Source organism: Nicotiana tomentosiformis, chromosome 10, assembly GCF_000390325.3.
Source record: "Nicotiana tomentosiformis chromosome 10, ASM39032v3, whole genome shotgun sequence".
In the NCBI taxonomy this organism is placed as follows: Eukaryota; Viridiplantae; Streptophyta; class Magnoliopsida; order Solanales; family Solanaceae; genus Nicotiana; species Nicotiana tomentosiformis.
The window spans coordinates 65,922,181-65,943,960 of record NC_090821.1 but is presented as its reverse complement, the minus strand read 5'-3'; the positions used below and the strand labels follow the sequence as shown (position 1 = coordinate 65,943,960).

General features: G+C 35.2%; 2 protein-coding genes and 1 long non-coding RNA gene across 5 annotated transcripts; 2 read left to right on the top strand and 1 right to left on the bottom strand.

The window, feature by feature from the left end:
• Nucleotides 1-3,449: 3,449 nt before the first annotated feature.
• LOC138900318 (uncharacterized) lies at nt 3,450-5,344 on the top strand. The gene is made up of 3 exons (XM_070187044.1): nt 3,450-3,465; nt 4,875-5,120; nt 5,190-5,344. Exons 1-3 carry the CDS (start codon nt 3,450-3,452, stop codon nt 5,342-5,344), a joined length of 417 nt encoding a protein of 138 aa, XP_070043145.1.
• Nucleotides 5,345-12,209: 6,865 nt separating this feature from the next.
• On the bottom strand, nt 12,210-14,961 carry LOC138900573 (uncharacterized). Its single transcript, XR_011411681.1, has 2 exons — nt 14,649-14,961; nt 12,210-12,312 (listed from the first exon to the last, which is right to left on the bottom strand). It is a non-coding gene; the product is annotated as an uncharacterized lncRNA (long non-coding RNA).
• A 339-nt stretch (nt 14,962-15,300) lies between these two features.
• LOC104104576 (chaperonin 60 subunit beta 4, chloroplastic) lies at nt 15,301-21,538 on the top strand. Of its 3 annotated transcripts, none has more exons than XM_070187483.1 (14): nt 15,302-15,512; nt 15,632-15,757; nt 17,002-17,139; nt 17,234-17,329; nt 17,484-17,726; nt 17,840-18,074; nt 18,448-18,617; nt 18,693-18,770; nt 18,866-18,937; nt 19,551-19,655; nt 19,862-19,954; nt 20,068-20,160; nt 20,603-20,729; nt 21,018-21,538. In XM_070187483.1, the coding sequence occupies exons 1-14, from the start codon at nt 15,357-15,359 to the stop codon at nt 21,020-21,022; spliced, it is 1,737 nt and encodes a 578-aa protein (XP_070043584.1). In that variant the 5' UTR covers nt 15,302-15,356; the 3' UTR covers nt 21,023-21,538. The 3 variants fall into 3 exon arrangements, with proteins under 3 accessions (XP_070043585.1, XP_070043584.1, XP_009611004.1); XM_009612709.4 differs by having other exon boundaries at nt 20,853-21,538; XM_070187484.1 differs by lacking the exons at nt 17,002-17,139; nt 17,234-17,329 and having other exon boundaries at nt 15,301-15,512; nt 20,853-21,538.
• The last annotated feature ends 242 nt before the right edge of the window (nt 21,539-21,780 follow it).

Sequence of the window (21,780 nt, the reverse complement as noted above, 5' to 3'; positions counted from 1 at the left end):
CTATTGGTCTTGGAACTGGTCGATCTCTAGATCTCGAACTTGATATTGACTTAAGTTCGATATTGACTCGAGCTTGGTATCAACTGGTTTGGATCTCGAGTTCGATAACACCACTTCACATCCTAGTTCGATAACACCACTTCACATCCTAGTTCGATTTGGACTCGAGCTCGATAATGACTTCGAACTCGGTATTGATCGGTCCCTGAATCTTGAGCTCGGTAACCTGGCTTCAGGTCTCATCTCGATATCACGGAGATGACCCTCGATCTATCATGTTCCAGTCTTGTCTAATTACACGAAGGGCAAAACCGATTTTGACCGTATACAGAAGTATTAATTTTTATTGTAGGTTAATTTCATTTGATGTGTCAAAATTTTATTTCCTCCGTTTATGTGTACTTTCCTTATTAATATGTTTCAAAAACATGATACAATTTTTATATTTAGAAAAAGGTTTAACTTTTAAACTTTTTAATTTACTCATTTACCCTTAATAAAAAGTTTGTATTGTCACATAAATATTATAACATATTTAAGACCATAAATTTTATCTTTTTTGTTTTCTTAAATTCTATGCCGAGCTAAATTATGTTACATAAATTAAAACGAAAAGAATATATACTATTTGCGCAAAAAAACCTTAAACTCTTTTAAAGCTGCATGTAACCTTTTAATATTCTTTGATTAATTTATTGTTTCTCCTGTTAGTTCTTATCCGAACTGTGGAGTTGCTATTGAACCAAAGAGACGTCGCATTGTGAGGAATTTCCAGAAACTGAAACACAATTGGAACTAAAATAGTACAAGTTAATTAATACTATAAAATAGTGGGCTATAGAGTAGGTTTTGGAGTCTAATAATTAATTGAAGAAAATGCATGTTTGCGGTTGCAAGTTGCTGCCTCTGAGATTTGGAATCACTTTTTCGATACAAAAATGTTGTCGATTTTCTATGTTTCTAATAATATAATACTAAGTGAAAAGCCTTTTTCTCTCTATCAAAGTAGTGGATATAGATTGACGACAAATGGATTATCAAAGTTAATAAAGAATTAGCAAATAAAACTGAACCACAACCTTAATAAGACAAGTACGGACAACGTTTTCTTACAAGTTTCAAATACATGTCCGTGTGCCAAAATAGTTCTGAGCTCTTGTTGTTTTATAGTACTGTATACTTCATTACCCAAATCACCCACTCACCACGTACCCATAACCCCCCCCCCCCCCCCAAAAAAAAAAAAAACCTATGTGTGCATTATATGTTATAAAAACATATTTCCTTTTATCCACAATTCACTTTTGCCGCACCCATTAAAGAAATAAGAACTTCTAGAGAAAAAAAGATGTATTCATTAAACTAACCTTAATTAATGTTAACTTAACACATTGGAATATGTAAATAATGGTAAATTTTGAAAAAAATAAAAAATAATTCCTTCTTGATTTTGTAAATGGACAATTATTTTGAACCAAAATAAAAAGGTAAAATGGTCACTTACTTACTGTAGATATGAGAAAGTATATATGTATGTATATGCATATATCTATGTGTATGTATATTATTTTAGTCTTTTTAGTCTTATATGTGCATATTATTTGTACTTTCACTTTGTTCTTATATGAGCATGTTATTATCTCTTAATCTGTTCCCTATTCGTAAAATTGATGAAACCACTCTAGAATCCTCAATCGAATGAGTACATTATCTAGGCCATGTTGTTAAAATGTCCCGCACTGACTAAGAAAATAGACTGGCATTTCCTTGTATGATTTAGACAATACTTATCTATGAGCTAGTTATCAGGTTAAGTGAAGCCACAATGTTCAATTTCTTAACAAGGTGTTAGAGCTAAACCCATCTCTATTTTCAGTTTACCTAATATTTGACTGCATATTATATTACTGTGTCCTTATATGGTTAGGTAATCATCACCTCATGCGCTAACTTTTAAGGATGGATTAGCTCCAATATCTATTTTCTTAACACACGTGGCCTCTTCAGGTGGTACTAAATTTACTTTGGACAAGTACGAGGGTACTACTGTTACTTCACGAAAATACACTTTTAATTCTTTGTATATATTACATGCTTGAAAGTCTTTATCACATCCACACTAACTCAGATAGGATGCAATGGAATGAAGACAACGCATGACTTGTGAAATAAGACAACAAAGCACCAACGTATTAGAAAAATAGGTTATCATGAAAGTGTAATGAAAATTAATGTACTTTAATGTTATAGTTGATGAATAGTTTAAAATCTTGTTGGGAGTGGGAGTCGGCTAGCTCGCCGTGGCTAATTCAGAATTTAGTCGTTATGAGTTCTGATTTCGATAAGTAAATTTTAAAATATATATATAACTCTATTAATACTTGTTTCTCTAAGCTTTTATATATATATATATATATATATATATATATATATATATATATATATATATATATATATATATATATATACGAGACATTTGACCCTGAAATATTGGATTCTGTCAAACTCACGAATCTAGGACGTGTGGGGAGGGGGGAAGAAGTTTGGTGCAAATGTATGGTTTGGCAGGACTCGAGGAGGAATTGTCATAGTATATTATTAAAACCATGTAAAAATTAATATGCAATCAAGTGACTAAGTGACACCATCCTTATAGCGATTGAAAACGAACTTATATATATATATATATATATATATATATATATATATATATATATGTATGTATGTATGTATGTATATAGGGTTAAATAAAGAATTGAAGAAATAGAATTGTTTCTTAAGTGGCCATTACATTCAAGTGCATGTATTCATCTTAAAATGCCAACATGGTGAAAAGTGACCATACAAGGAGTACCATAATAATAATACGGAGTACAATATATGACCAAAATGATAAGAGAACAGTTCTCCCATTTCAGACAAGAACTAGTTGATTATGGGATATTCTCTAATAAGCTGACATTAACATCCATAATATAATCCATATGAAAAGAAATGCTCCTGAAATAGGAATAAACATATATAAGACAGATAAAGCCATTAATATTAATCATAAAGAATAGATGATAAAAATCTGGGGTGCTATTAAGTGGATTGATACTGTGTATTCAGACTCAAGAACATACCCTGCCTAAGACATATGGTTACAATAAGAATATTCTCCTACAATCATTTTATTTTGTTTTATAGGTCTAAGTTTTCCTACGTATAGCCCAATAAGTTTAAGACCCATAATTAATATTTAATTAATGAGCAAATCTCATTCATCCGATTGGTTATTTGATGGACGTACCAGATTATATTTAAATCTCTATAAATTGGTGCTCTGTCCACCCATTAGGGTTACCACTTTTCCTACATACAATTTCATCACTGACGGTTGTGGTAACGTAAGGCTAGGGCTAGGAGGTAGAAACCAATTTATCAATTAACGCTTTCGCTTGGTAATAATGGTTTACGATTCAGGTATGTTTTCTGTAATAATTTTATGTAAGATTATCATGTTCAAGATCATGGTATGAATTAAGTTTATGTTTACATGTGGTATCACGAGCCTGAATGGTTTGAACAGATAATCTTCATTAAAGAACAACTATTTATGAATGCGTTGTTGTTTAGAAATCATGTACTGCCTTCGTCAATTATGAATCATGGTTTAAATATATTATCATGATCTTTAGATTCTGTTTGTAAAATACAATATTGAACTCTATTCCTTTAATTGCTTTTAAGATTATCGAGCAATTAAAAAAAGGGAAAATTGATAGAAATTATGAAGAATTTCGTCTATGCTTTTCGAGAACGGCAGCCTTTTGGTTTTGTGCTTACCATAGAGACGTGGAAACTAAGTTCTAAATTATTTTATGTATAAAAAAAATAAAAATAAAATCCCAGAATATGTTCAAATCCTTTCAAGGTCGTTTGCTTTAACCTTTTACGACCACTAAGGCAAACACTTCTTTTGTTTTTTAAACCCCTCCCAAATTAGAAAGATTTATAGTGTTTTCACACTTTTTATCCAGCGTGACTCGAACTCAGGACCTAACGGTCGTGGGTGGAGATATTTTTACCAACTGAGCAAACCTCACTTGTCAGGCAAACACTTCTAGTTACATAAAACTACATATAATGTTTAAATTTGTAAAGGTGTTTGATTTATCTTAAGTTGAGCCCTGTGTGTTTAGAGTGAAGGTAGTAAAGTTTTATCTTAATATTTTGGACCATAATTTGATTACTTATTTAATGATTGCATTTAATTTTATGCATGTGTTATATGTTATGTAGTTTATTAATTACCAAAGTGGCTGAAATGTTTTACAAAAAAATATACACATACATAATTATATTTTATGTATGTATTAATATTCATATAGTTTGTTAGTCACCAAAGTGATCAAACTAGACCGTTTAAAGTATTCACATGCATAAAATCTTATGATATCTATTTTATGTGTGCACTTATGTTTATATAGTTTGTTAGCCACCAAAGTGGCCAAACTAGCATGTTTATGAAAAATATGCATACATAAAATTGTAGTTTATCCATGAAATGAATGAAATGCCCATAATTTTAAAAAAATAGATAAATTAATTTTCACTATTGCTAGAACTCAGCGATTTACCCAAAGGCGGATCAATTATTCTATGAATAGTGAATATGATGATGTAAATTAATATTTTTAATCAAATATATATTGTCTATCCAAAGATGTCATATATGTTTGGTTAAAAATATTTAATTACCTATTAAAGACTAAATAGCATTTAAATTATGATAGTGTGTTGTAGTATTTACCCAAAGGATAACTGCGATATACTTTAATTGTTTTACTGAATCCATATTGATTTGTGAGTATGTATTATCTATTTTGCAGCTATTCCTCTTCATTCGCATGCTTCGTCTGTTACTGTGTTCAACGGATTGAACTTCTCTGAATGGCATGAACAAGTCCAGTTCCACTTAGGTGTAATAGATCTTGACTTGGCTCTGCTGAATGATAAGCCCACTGCCATTACTGATACGAGCAGTGCGGATGAGAAGTCTTTCCATAAAGCATGGGAACACTCTAACATATTGAGACTTATGTTTACGCGAATGAGTATTGCCAACAACATTAAGAGTATTATTCCACAAACATAAAGTGCCAGGGAATACCTGGAGTTTATGGAAGAACTTTTTCATTCTGCAGATAAGTCTCTCGCTGGTACACTAATGGCTGAACTCACGACCATGAACTTTGATGGGTCGCGTAGTATGCAAAATCATATCATCGAGATGACTAACATTGCAGCAAGACTTCAGACCTTGGGGATGAAAGTTGATTCTGAACTTGTTGCCTCCTGAGTATGGTCCTTTTCAAATTAACTATAATACAATTAAGGATAAGTAGAATGTTAGTGAATTGTCCAGTATGCTTACTCAAGAGGAGTCAAGACTTAAGAAATAATGGAGTCATTCAATTAACCCCATGGGTCAAGGAGCTGGTAAAGGACTTAAAGTGAAGGCCAACAAGTTCAAAAAGAAGAAAGTACCTGCTAAAGCTCCACATGATGCTGACAAGGAATATAAGGCAGATACGTGTCGTTTCTGTAACAAGGAAGGACACTATCAGAAAAATTGCCTGAAACATAAAGCTTGGTTCGAAAAGAAAGGTACAATTAGTGATTTTGTATGTTTCGAATCAAATTTAGTAGAAGTTCCTAATAATATTTGGTGGCTTGATTCTGGTGCAACTGCTCATGTATCTACTACATTGTAGGGATTCCTTACGATCCAAACTACAAATTCAAATAACTATTTCTTGTTCATGGGAAATCGTATGAATGCTCCAATTGAAGGCATAGGGACTTATCGTTTGATCATGGAGACTGGACGTCACCTTGATCTATTACAGACTCTTTATGTACCTTCAGTTTCTAGGAATTTGATTTCTCTTTCAAGACTTGATGTTTCTGGATTTGATTTAAAGTTTGAAAATAAATGTTTTAATTTATATAAGAATGCTGTTTTTTTATGGTTCTGGTATTCTTAGTGATGGTTTATATAAATTAAAACTCGATATTGATTTTTCTGAATCCCTTCTTACTGTTCAATATAATATTAGAATTAAACGTAGTTCACTAGATGAAAGTTCTACTTACTTGTGGCATAGACGTTTGGGTCATGTATCCAAAGAAAGGTTAGAAAGATTAGTAAAGAATGAGATTCTTCTGAATCTAAATTTTATTGTTCTTAATATATGTTTGGATTGCATTGAGGGAAAACAAACCATGCATAGTAAGAAAGGTGCCACAAGAAGCACCCAGCTTCTTGAAATTATACACACCGATATTTGTGGACCCTTTGATGTTCCATCTTTTGGTGGAAAAAAATATTTTATCACTTTTATCGATGACCTTTCACGTTATGGATACATCTATTTGATAAAAGAAAAATCTCAAGCAACAGATGCTCTCAAAGTGTTTGTTAATGAGGTTGAAAGGCAATTATATAAAAAGGTGAAAATCATTAGGTCAGATAGAGGTGGTGAATATTATAGAAAATATAATAAATCAAGACAATATCCAAGTCCATTTGCAAAGTTCCCTGAGGAATGTGGCATATGTGCATAGTATACTATGCCAGGAATACCTCAACAAAATGGTGTTGCAGAAAGGCGTAATTGAACACTTATGGATATGGTTAGGAGCATGATGAGTAATTTCTCATTATTCAAATTATTGTGGATGTATGCTCTTAAAACCGTTGTATAATTATTAAACATGGTTCCTAGTAAGGAAGTTCCAAAGACTCCTTTTGAACTATGGACATGAAGGAAACCTAGTTTAAGGCACCTGCATGTTTGGGGTTGCCCAGCGGAAACTAGTGTTTATAATCCACAAGAAAAGAAATTAGATTCTCGAATAGTAAGTGGTTACTTTATTGGTTACCCAGAGAAATCTAAAGGGTATGTGTTTTACTGTCCAAATCATAGTTCGAAAATTGTTGAAACCGGTAATGCAATACTCATTGAGAATGGAGAAGTTAGTGGGAGAATTGAAAAATAAAGTGTGGAAATAAAATAGGTGAGGGTCAACATTCCATTACCCACGAATGTGCCTACTTCCACACAAATACCAAATATTGTTCCAGTTGTTGAAGAACACTTTGACAACACCGAGCAACATTTAGATAAAACACTTCATGAAGAAACTAACTCACAAATATCTGACACAAATGAACAACAAGAAATGTCATTAAGAAAATCGGCTATTTCAGATGATTACGTGGTTTATTTGCAAGAGTCATATTTTGACATTGGTCTTAATAAGGATCCAGTTTCATTTTCACAAGCTATTGAAAGTAATGAGTCTAACAAATTGATTGATGCCATGAAGGAAGAGTTAAAATTCATGGAATACAATAAAGTTTGAGATCTCGTTGAATTGCCAGAAAGTTCTAAAAGAATCGGGTGTAGATGGGTCTTTAAGACCAAATGCGATTCAAATGGCAATATTGAACGATATAAAGCCAGACTTGTTGCCAAGGGTTATACTCAAAAAGGAAGCATTGATTATAAAGAGACCCTTTCACCGGTCTCAAAGAAAGACTCGTTAAGAATTATTATGGCTTTGGTAGCTCATTATGATTTAGAGTTACACCAAATGGATGTAAAAACTGTCTTTCTTAATGGAGATCTCGAGAAGGAGGTTTATATGGACTAACCAGAGGGTTTCAAAACTAAAGGAAAAGGTCAAATGGTGTGTAAACTGAAGAAGTCAATATATGGACTTAAACAAGCCTCACGATAATGGTATATAAAGTTTAATGATACCATAACATCTTTTGGATTTGTGAAAAATACCGTTAATCGGTGTATATACCAAAAGATTAGTAGGAGCAAGTTTATATTTTTAGTCCTATATGTTGATGATATTTTACTTGCTGCTAATGATTTAGGTATATTACGTGAGACTAAAGATTTTCTCTCTAAGAATTTTGAAATGAAAGATATGGGTGAGGCATCCTATGTGATAGGAATAGAAATATTTCGTAATAGGTCACAAGGATTATTGGGATTATCTAAGAAAGACTATATCGAAAAAGTTCTAGAGAGATTTAACATGAACAACTGTTCAGCACGAATTGTTCCAATTTAAAAAGGGGACAAATTTAGTCTCATGCAATGCCCTAAGAATGATATAGAACGAAAGGAAATGGAATCAATTCCTTACTCTTCTATTATTGGTAGCCTGATGTATGCTCAGACTTACACAAGACCGGATATTAGTTTTGCGGTCAGAATAATGGGAAGATATCAGAGTAACCCAGGAATTGATCACTGAAAAGTTACAAATAAAGTCTTGAGGTACCTGAAAGGAACGAAGGATTATATACTCATGTATAGGAGATCCAAGCATTTGGAAGTTGTTAGATACTCGGATTTAGATTTCGCTGGATGTATTGACCCTAGGAAGTATACGTTTGGTTATTTGTTCCAATTAGCTGAATGAGCAATATCGTGGAAGAGTGTCAAACAGTATGTCATTGCTACATCCACGATGGAAGAAGAATTTGTGGCATATTTTGAAGCCACAATTCATGCATTATGGATGCGAAACTTTATTTCAGGACTTGGGGTTGTCGACACCATTACCAAGCCGCTGAAAATTAACTGTGATAATTATGCAGCAGTATTCTTCTCCAAGAACGATAAGTACTCCAAAGGTGCCAAGCATATGGAATTAAAGTACTTTACCATCAAGGAGGAAGTTCAGAAACAAAAAGTGTCACTTGAGCGTATTAGAACTGATCTCATGGTTGCAGATCCGTTAACGAAAGGTTTACAGCTAAAGAGTTTTAAAGAACATATACATAGAATGGGTCTTGGTTGTATTTATGATTGATGTATTTATAATATTTTGACACTCTGAGCTCATTTATGTGTTTCTGATATACATTAATGATTTCTTATTTCTCATAATGGTGTACACATTATTGTTTTGAGATATTACAGGATAAGTGTCAATGAGACATTATTGTGGACCATAATATTTTATAGCTTATGGACCTAGTACGATGAGTTGCTAATATTGTAGTATATGGAAGGGGAGTATGTAGACAAATTATATATAACCGCCATAACTCACATTTAGTAATTTATCGTATTATGGTATTTATGATGGACATTTAGAAGAGATTTGTTTATGCGCAACTAATGTTCTTATATTATTAAATATTAATATTATGTGATTATTGGGCAAAGTGGGAGAATGTAAGTTTTTCCACGTGTGTGGCCCAATAGGTTTAAGGCCCATTAACATTTAATTAATGAGCAAATCATCTGTCCGATTGGTTACTTGATGAACGTACCAGATTATATTTAAATCTCTATAAATTGGTCCTCCCTCCACCCATTAGGGTTACCACTTTTCCTACATACAATTTCATCACTGACGGTTGTGGTAACGTAAGGCTAGGGCTAGGAGGTAGAAACCAATTTATCAATTAATGCTTTTGCTTCTTGATAATGGCTTACGATTTATGTATATTTTTTGTAACAATTTTATGTAAGATTATCATGCTCAAGATCCTAGTATAAATTAAGTTTTTGTTTACGATGGGGTCACAGCAAAATAGTTTTCTATTCATGAATCTCATCATCCCGATATGAGGCAAATCACTCCTGATTTTGCACTAAACTAATTCATGTGTACATGGGAATATCTAATCTAATCATATATAGTGGTTTTCATAAGGAATAAAGTTGCCTTTAACTCTTCAAAAATTGTTTAAAATAAAACAAGAAAAGTAAAGTAAAAACAAAACACCAAGAGATATGGTCAATAGCCCCAAGTTCAATGGTGAAAGCGTAACACATGATTTGTAGATTAGGCAAATGTCATTCCAACTCTAGAACGAACAAAAGGTAGAGAGGCAAGCCCATTCTTGATCTTCCATTTTTACAGTTTTTTGCTAGCAAACAATGAAGATTGACTTAGCCACAAAATCAATGCACTCATCTAGTCAATTTTGAGGGGTGGGGTGGAGTGAATGAGAAAACAAGCCAAAGGTAAATGACTCCTGATTTGCACTAAACTAATTCTTGTGTACATGGGAACATCTAATCATATTTAGTGGTTTTCATATGGAATAAAATTTCCTTTATCTCTTCAAAAATTGTTTAAACTAATAAAAGAAAAGAAGGAAAAGTAAAGGAAAAAAAACCATCAAGAAGTATGGTCGAAAGCCCCAGTTTAATGGTAAAAGCGTAGCACATGATGTATGGGTTAGATGCACTTCCTTCTCTTTTCACCGCAAATAAAAACGTCGCATTTAAGTAGACAAATATAAGGGCAAGCACATTCTTGATCTTCCATTTTCACAATAAAGAATAACTTAGCCACAAAATCAATGCACTCATCTAGACAATTTTGAGGGGTGGGGTGGAATGAATATGAAAACAAGCCAAAGGTAAAATACTAAAAAAGTGTCACAATATGTTAAACCAGTTGTTGTATTGTGGAAAACTCAGCTAATGGCCAATTGATAAAAGGTAAGACGCCAGCATTTAGGTAGCAAAGATGTTAAAGTAAACAATATGGACAATTACAATTCCTCATATATATGGGTCCCTTCTACCTCAATTCAAGTGGATTTTGACTCATCATTATTAAAATAATCATCAATTACATGCTTTTAAATAATTTCTAACTTTACAATTGACCTAGATTTCGTCATCCATCATAGTATGTGATTGGCCATTAGAATATTGTTCTCAAATTGGATAAACTCTTCTAAAACTGACTTCCAATTACTGTTTCTCACCCCCCTTCTTCTATATACATAAGCATAATAAAGTTGTCTTTCTTCTAAGCATTATATGTACTAAACAACAACTATACCTCAATTTCAATCAAATCGGGTTCGGCTAAAGTATTGTGAGATTAATCATAAATTGACTAGTTTTTTCTTGGTTATCAACCTACCACAATCCTCTTCTTTTATCCACGTTTAACACTAATAATGTGAGCAAGACAGTGTTATCAAAGACGAAAAGTGGAAAAAAAAACTCTAACGTCTGCTTGGGCTTTAAGCGTAAAGCGTAAATAAAACATGTGCTTTAATGAAGAAAGACGCAAATGGAGAAAAATTACAAATATGTATGTGTAGTCCAAGACTAACATCTATAAGCATGAATACCATAGATACAAAGAAATTGAAGAAAATTCACGACAAAGTGAAATATAAATTATTTAGTGTCGCCTCTTCAGAATTACGCTCATTGGCAAGGAAAAATATGTCTTAAAGCCTTGATAACAACACTAAAGCGTCCGCTAAGTGAGGCGAAATGTTGAACATATTGTGAGCCTCACTTCAGGGCTTGGGCGCGCTTAAAGCGCGCCTTTGATAACACTGGAGCAAGGTCATACATGCATGCGCATACATATAGATAGCATCATGAAACCTATCATGCCACTCACCTAGCATGCATACATGATGCCTTTTCTTTGATGTGCTTCCTAAATTGATGTTCTGATTTCTGCTTATGTAAGCTCCTCTGCTACAGTTTTAACTCTGTTGTTGCTGAATCTTGGCCCACTTCTCATACATTCTCCTCCTATAAAAACCCTTCATTACATAACCAATGCTCTCCTACACTCTCAGCTTTATCTTCAAACTAAAGCTTCATCAAAAGTATATAACTATCACTTCATTATTTCCTTTCATACACAGTTAACTATGATTCCATCAGAAGCTGCAGCAGTTCACTACTTTGCTTCTGAAAATACTTCACCTCTTCCTCTTGATTTCAACTTCATGCACAACAATTTACCATCACTTCATTTCAGCAGATACTTAACCAATCTACCAAATTATCCAACCACTTTACCTGTTCATGACTTCAGTAATATGCCACTATCTTGCATCAGCGGTAACTCTACCTCTGATGAAGCAGACGAGCAGCAACTTAGGATCATCGACGAGAGAAAGAAAAGGAGGATGATATCTAATAGGGAATCAGCAAGAAGATCAAGGATGAGGAAACAAAAACACCTTGATGAACTATGGTCACAAGTTCTTCGTCTTAGGACGGAGAATCATAATTTGATCGATAAGTTAAACCAAGTCTCGGATTGTCATGATAAAGTACTTCAAGAAAATGCACAGTTAAAAGAAGAGGCTTCAGACCTTCGTCAGATGCTTACAGTTCTTCAATTTAACAGTATTTTCCCTGATTTATGCGATCTCGAAGATGTTCCATGCACCACTGCTCATCTCAAAGCTGAATCATCAAACCTATCCATCACTCCTTGCACAAATCTGCTTCACTGAAAAGAGAGACAGAGAATGTTTTCTCAGTTTCATTTTCTTCATGTTGTTTTGTTTTACATGAATGGCAATGAGTCTTTATTTCAAGAAATGAACATCATTTCATATATAAAGTAAGACCTTCATATATAAAGTAAGACCTCTCTATAACATCTATAACAGTCATTTTCTATAAAAGCTAAGTTTTTCTTAGAATCGATTTTTATATTATAACAATACTTCACTGTAGCATCCAAACAATATCGGAACGAACGAGGTTGTTATAAAGATGTTTGATTGTATCTGAATTTCCAATAACATCTTAGGACTATGTTACTCTTAGTTAAACCATTAATGTTTTCATGCATAACTTAATCCGCGGATAATTCTATAAGCTATGTTATTAAGATAAGATTATTTGAAATATGAAATCACGAGTAGCTTGCCCATAAACAAAATCAAGAACCCCACTAAGATCAGCCATAAAACAATCACCTGGTTTGGTCAGAAAGAGATATCAAAATCCTTCACAACTCTTAACAGGAAGGTAGGGCAGCCTGGTGCACTAAGTTTCCGCTATGCACGGGGTCCAGGTAATGGCCGGACCACAAAGGTCTATTGTACGCAGTTTTCTGCAAGAGGCTGTTTCCACGGGTCGAATCTGTGACCTCCTGGTCACATGGCAGCAACTTTACCAGTTACGCCAAGACTTCCCAAATTGAGTGGAAGGGTAATAAGAGATAATTGAGTGGGAGAAGGGGGAAAAAAAAATGAAAGCACCACTATAAACATTTTCTTTTTTCTTCATTTCCACATCACAGAAAACAAGGTTAAGGATAAAAGAGAACAGCATATGCAGCGAGTGGCCTCAGTAAGTTGAGCTCAGCAAAAGAGAGGCCCCATTATCAGTCCTGTTTTGCACACATTAGCACAAGCAATGAGACAAACAGAAGTGGAGGCTGCTGCTGATAGTGCTTCATTATTAAGGAACTACTATAAGAAGCAAAAACAACTTGAAAAAGAAATCCACTATGAGAAACTACTGTTTTTAACTTATCTGAGGAAAGAGGTTATCAGGTCTCAAGCTGTTCTATCCAAATGTGCAGTTCATACCACTCTTAGAAAGAGGTTATCAGGTCTCAAGCTGTTCTATCCAAATGTGCAGTTCATACCACTCTTTCAGGTGTTACTAGACGTTTTTCCTTTTATAAATCAACATCTTGCAACTCACATATTTCAGTCATATGTTTCATAAACTCTCTTATTCTCTCTTTCTCCCCCCCCCCCCCCGAGTCTATGTTTCATAATTGGACAACCCGGTACACAAGTCATCCCGCGTTCACGTAGGGTTCCGAGGAAGGGGCGCACCCCAAGGGATGTGTTGTAGACAGCCTACCCTAATGCAAGCATTCGTGTCTATGTTTCATAATCTCGCAGAAATGTTTATTTTTCTACTGACAAGGTCATCTCTCATAACTTTCTAGAAATCTAAAACTGCCTATCAGATTTATTGATCCATTCTAGCATCAATGTAACAGACTAACAGGTATATAAGAATTGGAGAAGCAGCCTAATGTTGCAATTCCCTCCTGCAATGCAGGGTTCAGTTAGCAAGAAGATGGACTTTCTCTAGGATTTCCACTAGAACAAGAGGTCAAGACACAAATAGATACCAATTACTTTATCTTTTGTTGGTCAAACCGACTAATTATACATCAGAACAAGGGATAGAATAGCAGGGAGCAAAGCAAGCTACAGCTAGTAGAATGTATGGCTCAGTGAGGGTCAATGGATGCAGGGGCGAGACAAAGTAGCTTAAGGACAAAACTTTAGCTCTGATATGACATGCCCACAGTAATTTAGTTGAACCATTCACCTTTATAAAAAGAAACAATTTTCTATTACAGTAGCATTTTAGTCTATTTTACTAAGGTTTCAGATGCCAAAAATAGACTGACGATAAATGTAATATGAGAGATAAGACACATTCTGCTGCACCCTAATTGCAAGAACTATAGGATGATATCACATGATTAAAAAAGCACATCAGATATCTTTAACAAGCCAAAGTTACATATCGTTTCTTCTATTTGGAGCCTGTGACCTTGTCTCATTAAGTTTAAGCCTGCTATAACATGAACAGAATAGCAAATATTTTACCTAGAAAATATACGCACAACTCATTTTTCTGGACTTGACACTCTACCAATAACAGTATCATATTCCTACCAAATACCTTATTCTTTTATCACTGCAAAGCCCTCATAAGAAGGATTATAATACTCCAAGGAGAAGCTAAAAACTGACACTTTTAAAAGACAGTAAGTGGCTAAGGAAATGCAAAGTTTAGTTGCACCTGACATTGAAATTCCGAGTGCAGATTGCCTCCTCTTTACGTGCATAATCCCAATAAAGGTTTTTCTTCATAGAGCTTTCCCTTTTAGCCATAAAACTTCCAAGATTTCCCCCTTGTCAGTATCCTTTGGATTCATCAAATTTTGTACTTTACCCCATTGCAGTGACTTCTAAATTCATTGCTCTACTATTTCAGTTAATAATTAATCAACGTCTCAATCTCAAACTAGTTTGGTCTATCTAGTTCCAAGGTTTTATCATTTTCTAAATTAAATTGTCCAAATGACCATCAAATGCAAGCAATGCTCCTCCTATTCCCCCCCCCCCCCCCCCCCAAAAAAAAAAAAAAAACAAAGCAAAGTTCAAATAACAATATTCACTTTTTAATACAGCTTTAGCTCCAAATATCTGTTCATCCTTTAATATAAAAAAACAAAATCAACTAAAAACACAATATAAGATCAAGTAAAATAAAATGAACACTAAAAAGAAAAACAGGAGAAAAGAAAAGGGAAAAAAGGAACCCAAATGGGCCTTTAATTTTTTTGTTTTGGGCCACAATATTACAGGCCCAAGATTCCATATGAAGATTCAGAAGTGGAATAGCGCCAAAAAGAACCGATTTTTTGTGACAGATATTTTCAGTTAATCTATTTTCTTATCCCTCTGTCAATAGCCTTTAGCATAATTGAGAATTCAGCAAAAAGAAATGAGTTGTTCTTTGAATCATTTACCTGCAATTACTTTGAAAAATGGTTCAGTACACAGAACTTCTAAAAGGGTGTCTGGTTCTATGTTGAATGCAAGAGCTATGGCTAAAGAATTGTACTTTAACCATGATGGTTCTACCACAAAGAAACTTCTGGTCATTATGGGTTCCTTTTTCTTTTGCTATGTTTTCTTGATTGGATTTAAGTTATATGCTCTAACAATGTAACAAGCTTTTTACACTATCAATATAATTTAGGTTAGTTATTAATGCAGGCAGGTGTGAATTTGGTGGCAGAGCTGGTTGGAGTCACAATGGGTCCAAAAGGAAGAAATGTAGTGCTTGGAAATAAGTATGGTCCTCCCAAGATTGTTAATGATGGTGAAACTGTTCTTAAAGAGGTACTCCTTACAAGCATTAACAACACTCTTATTAGTAGCGAAGCTAGAAATTTCACTAAGAGTGTTCAAGATTTAATATATATGTATGAAAACTAATGATTGACTTAAATATATTGTATAATTTCAAGTGAAGGGTATCCAACTGACCACCATTCGAAGTATCTATGCCCCTGATTGTTTTATGTTTAAATTTTATGGGGGTATTTGGTTTTTAACAAAAATTGGTTGGAAATTCATGTAACTTGGAATATGTAAATTGAAAGCTATTCCCATGTTGTAATGAACTTGGAGGAATAATGTTTTGAGTGTCACCATTAAAGGAGCGATTATGTTGTGTACTGTCCAAAAGGATGAGGAAACTAGATATCATATGTACTCATTTTTCTTCCCATCTTCCTAAGCCTCGGTGGGCCCGCTACATGTGTTGGTAGTGGTGGGAGGTAGCAGCTACTCGGCAAAATAGCCGAGGTGTGTACAAACTGGCCCGGATACCACTGTCATAGAAAAAAACATAGATACTCATTTGTGCCTCGGAATGTTTGCGCGTGTCCTTTTTGATTCTTTCGCAAAGTAGTTTAATGGTTGTAATTTTCTTGTTTTCAATTGGACAAAGGATTGCCTTTGACTTCTGAGGATAGAGAAAGAAATAATTGGAGAATACATGATTTTAATTGTCTTCAGGTCTATGGAGATATAGTGTGCCACCTTAAAAAACCACTTCTGCATAGTGGAAGTTACTACTGTTGGTTGTTTGAATTTCCATGTGTCTTGGCAATTCCTGAGGCCTACAGTTGATGTTTCTTCCATCCTCCTACTTGTTCTGCTTATGGTCAGTTCTGGTTTTGTCATTTCTGGAACTTAATAGGGAAAATCTTGGTTGATTTTCCTCTCCTTTTATTTTTATTTTTCATTGATGTGATTCACACCTTAAGCCTAATTGGATTACGGTATAAACTAGATGGGGAAGCAAAAAGTTATAAACAAATTGTACCAAGTATATCCATGTAGTAATTGTACATAGGTATTTTTGAATGCTGATTGAATATAGCTAAAAGTGTCTTCAATAGTAATGGTATATACTTCATGCACATGTCTCCTATCAAATTTAGCCTGTTAGATACAGTCAGGTTTTTGAGCTTCTCTAATTTAACTTGCTTTCGAATTTGATGGACTAGTGGTGCTTCATGTTTTTATTTCTCCACCTGACTATCATGCACTGAATATACCCATTGTTTTCAGTACAGATTCAGCTGGAGGATCCTTTGGAACATGTTGGAGTAAAATTGGTTAGGGAAGCCGGTGCCAAGACTAATAATCTTGCTGGCGATGGTTGCACAACATCTATAGTGCTTGCTCGGGGTCTAATTGCTGAAGGTGTCAAGGTTTGAATAGAACGGAATAACTTAGAGAACCAAGACTACTTTCATATTTCAGTTATTTCTGGTATAATGGTGATTACTTATTGTCTTTCTCTAGGTTACTGCAATGGGCGCAAATGTTGTCCAAGTGTCTCGTGGAATTGAGAAAACGGCTAAAGCCCTCGTTTCTGAGCTCAAGTTGATGTCTAGAGAGGTATAAGGAAGGACAAATTACTTTCCCTTTTTTGCTTTAGATGGAGAAACATAATTGTTTAGGCAAGAATATGCTTAAAATCAGCTTTCTTATCCAAGAAGTATGAGGCTGTATAATCTTCAACTTGTCCGTTAACAATCATCAAATGTTGCAGGTTGAGGATCACGAGCTGGAAGACGTTGCTGCTGTTAGTGCTGGCAACGATTATGCCATCGGGAACATGATTTCAGAAGCTCTTAGGCAGGTTGGAAAAAAAGGTGTTGTCACAATTGAGAAAGGGAACAATACTGAAACCAGTCTAGAAGTCGTAGAAGGAATGCAGTTTGATCGTGGTTATTTGTCACCTTATTTTGTAACTGATCGACGAAAGAGGATTGTGGAGCTTCACAATTGTAAGGTAGCAACTGCTTCTGTTAGGGCAATTGTAAGGTAGCAACTGCTTCTGTCAAGCGCTAGTGCCTGTTGTATATCAGGCATTTATAAGGGAATTTTTTTTTTTTGTTGTTGCAGTTGCTTTTGGTTGATAAAAAAATTACAAACCCGAAGGAGTTGGTAAAAATTTTGGACAATGCAGTAAAGGAGAAATACCCGGTTTTGATAGTCGCGGAGGGCATTGAGCAGGATGCTTTGGCTCCAGTAATTAGGAACAAACTCAGGGGTGTCCTAAAGGTAGCTGCTATAAAAGCTCCATCTTTTGGCGAGCGCAAGAGTCATTGCTTAGATGACATCGCTATCTTGACTGGAGGTAGTGTAATATGCATACTAAAACAGAAATTGTTAGTCGGTTATGTCTGCTACCTCATTTCTCTTCATGGTTTTCGAAGAGATGTTATGGCTCAAAGCTTCAGTCTTCTTCATGGATGAACCAACAGAACTACATGAATTTTGTCAATATTTAGTAAGGGCAGCACGGTGCACTAAGCTCCCGATATGCGCAGGGTCCAGGGAAGGGTCGGACCACAGGGGTCTATTGTACGCAGCCTTATCCTGCATTTTTGCAAGAGGCTGTTTCCACAGTTCGAACACATGACCTCCTGGTCACATGACCTCTTTGTCAATATTTAGTATTCTCTAAAGTCTTTTAATATCCACGTACTTAATTCATCGTGTCTCCGCAGGAACTGTGATCAGAGACGACATGGGATTGACTCTTGAAAATGCCCACAAGGACTTGCTGGGAACTGCTTCAAAGGTGGTGATTACTAAGGACTCTACATTGATAGTTACTGATGGAAATACTCGAGCGGCTGTTAGCAAGAGGGTTTCTCAGATACAAAAGCTTGTTGAGGTGCGTTCTTTAAAATCTTGCAGAATGTAGTAGAGTTAAACAGCTGTTTAGTTGATAAGTCATTTGATTTTGCAGAACACAGAAGAAAATTTCCAAAAGAAAATCTTGAATGAAAGAATTGCAAGATTATCTGGTGGTATTGCCATCATTCAGGTAACAAAAGATCTATCTCCCCCAGCATCTTTTTAATCTATTATAAAACATTTTCGATACCCACAGTATATTTGATTCTATAAGTTGAGATGTAGGTGGGAGCACAAACACAGGTTGAGTTGAAAGACAAACAACTAAGGATTGAGGATGCTCTCAATGCAGCAAGGGTAATGACCTGTTTTCCCAGTACTTAAAAGTCATGGTTGATTATACATGATCTGATGAAGAAAAAAAAATCTGTTTACGATTTGTAGTATCACGCACAAACATAGCCACTTTTCATTCCGATTACTTTATATAATAACATTTTTAATCTCAAAACAGCAATCAGCTCTAAAATAAGTAAAGGAGAAGTTCTGTTCAAAACCCTTCGGGGTTGCCCAGTTGGTTTGGAGGGCGGTCATCCATACGGATGACCTGGGATCGAATCCCCCTCAATGCCTTATGGATTGAGCCTGTCGCACATGACTTGCCTAGTGCGGCTTACCTCCCCTGTGTGGTTTGCAGGCTATTACACAGGGGGAGGTTTACCCAGTGCGCACTAAGTGTAGCGGCTGCGGGTTTCCCTCCTTAACCAAAAAAAAAAAAGTTCTGTTCAAGAACCTGTAGCTTCTCACCTCATTCAGGGTGAGAAGTCTCACTCCTGGGATTTTTTCCACACTAGTAGGATAAATTCGATTAATTTATCTTATGTCTAATCCTATTTTATGGGGTTCTACCAAATATTTCCTAAAGAGAGAATTCTTCAAAGGAGTAAGTTTCTCTACTTTGCCTGCTCAGGCTGCTACTGAGGAAGGAGTAGTAGTGGGTGGTGGCTGTTGTCTTCTGAGACTATCATCAAAGGTGGATGCTATAAAAGAAATGCTAGACAACGAGGATCAGAAGGTTAGTACTATGTTATAGTAAAGGTACATTATCTAGATTGTTCTTAATTCTCTAAAAGAAATTTGATTTCGTTAAACTGTCTCACTTCTCAGTTTCTTAAACTGCTTGCTTCTCATCATGGGAGTTGAATATTTGTGTTTTCTCCAACTGGTGCTGCTTTCGCTTATCTGATCCCTAGACTGATAGTTTCCTCGGACTACTCGCAGATAGGGGCTGATATTTTTAAAAGAGCACTATCATATCCTGCAAAACAGATAGCAAAGAATGCTGGTGTAAATGGGAACATAGTTGTAGAGAAGGTAGATTTGAATGTTGTGTCATTTTTGTAAAATTTGTTTCATCCAACAAAGTTACTAAACTCAAAATGGGAATACATCATCTGGTGGTTAACCTAAATCTTTAACACGTGCAGATTTTGTCAGTGGATAACATGAAATATGGATATAATGCTGCAAGAGACAGATATGAAGATTTGATGGCTGCCAAAATTTTGGATCCTGCAAAGGTAAGATAATCGATTTTTGTCCAATGTGAAGGGGAAACGTCCTCGTCTTCCACATTCTCCAGCAAATTATATCTTGTAGTATGGAAGGTGAAGAAATCTTGAAAAACTTCTAGAACTTTATCTGTAAGCTTGCCTGCAATCTCTGAGTCTTCTCCACGACAACCAAAAAAAAGGGCAGCCCGGTGCACTAAGCTCCCGCTATGCACGGGGTCCAGGGAAGTGCCGGACCGCAAGGGTCTATTGTACGCAGTCTTACCCTGCATTTCTGCAAGAGGTTATTTCCACGGCTCGAACCCATAGTCCAGTTATATAACTGATACTAAAACACAACTCTGTTACCAAAACATATATTTATCAGTTTTTACTAGATGGTAAACAAGCTTTGTACTGTTAGTGCACTGTAGATTTCTTTAACATCTTAACTAACTAATGTATGAAACAGGTTGTTAGATGTTGCCTAGAGCATGCAGCAGCAGTTGCGAAGACCTTCCTAATATCTGATGCTGTTGTTATTGACATCCCCGAACCGGTATCCAGACAGATGAGAAGACCACCAATGCCAACTTCAGGTACCCTACCAACAAAAATAAATATGTAAATTGTCTAAAGGCCTCTTTCCATCTCTGTGTGCGGTCTGATTTGAATAATATAACTCCCAAATCCGATGTTTTTATCACATGAATGATTTGTAGGTCCAAGGCTCACTGATCTCACAGGTGGTGGAGCCAGGATTTTCACAAAGGGGAGTCAAAATATAAAGAATAACACACCAAGAAGACAAGAGAATTCAACAATATAATACATACACAAAAACAAAAACAAAAAAATTAACCTAGCTACGCACTGCAATTTTCCAGCGTAGGTGACACCCCTTGGACGAAGGTAGCTCTGCCACTGGCAAGTGGTCGTTAGTGCAAACATAAATGAGATGGCTAATGATTGCTAAGAAAACCTCAGCTTTGAAGAAAATAGAATGATAGTTTTTCCACCAAGTGACACATTCCTTCTGGAATCCTAAACGGTCAAATCGCGCTTACAGGATTATGCTCGAGTAGCAGTTATACATGTTAGATGCCTTGCTTAAGCTCATTGCATGAAAGGGAAATGCATATTGAGGAAATATTTGTAAGTATCTAATATGTATGCCAACCAGATTTCTGAAAGAACTGATGGAAGAGCGATCCATGACAATAAATGTGGATTGTGTAAGAGCAATCAGTTCCATAGCCGGATATAGTATTTCTTTTCACATGTGGTTCTGCTCAGATCACTAGAAACACATGTTTATTTTACTAAACTAATTCAATGTAACATCACCAAGATCTGTTCTCCTGTTGAACTTTGATATGCAAAAATGTAGTATATGTTTCTTGTTGAATTTTCATATGCAAAAGTAAATATTCTCCGATTGATCGCTAACTAGTTATTACCAGGATCGTTTCTTTATAAAATGAGAGATTCTGGTTAAATCATAGATCACCTATGTGTTATCTAAAAATCGTCCATGTATTATTTATGATCGCCTAAATGATCTTTGGTTGATTGCGTATTAGTTATTTTCAGGATCGTTTTTTAAATTGGAAGATCCTCCTGATATCATATATCGCGTATGTTTTATCT

What these genes read in the sequence shown, in the direction of transcription:
- LOC138900318 (XM_070187044.1), top strand. An exon ending in TATTGCCAACAACATTAAGA is followed by an intron (nt 5,121 to 5,189) that starts GTATTATTCCAC and finishes TTCATTCTGCAG; the next exon opens with ATAAGTCTCTCGCTGGTACA.
- LOC104104576 (XM_009612709.4), top strand. Translation starts at nt 15,357, where the DNA reads ATGAGTTGTTCTTTGAATCATTTACCTGCAATTACTTTGAAAAATGGT. An exon ending in CATCGCTATCTTGACTGGAG is followed by an intron (nt 18,075 to 18,447) that starts GTAGTGTAATAT and finishes GTGTCTCCGCAG; the next exon opens with GAACTGTGATCAGAGACGAC. An exon ending in GGAACATAGTTGTAGAGAAG is followed by an intron (nt 19,955 to 20,067) that starts GTAGATTTGAAT and finishes TAACACGTGCAG; the next exon opens with ATTTTGTCAGTGGATAACAT.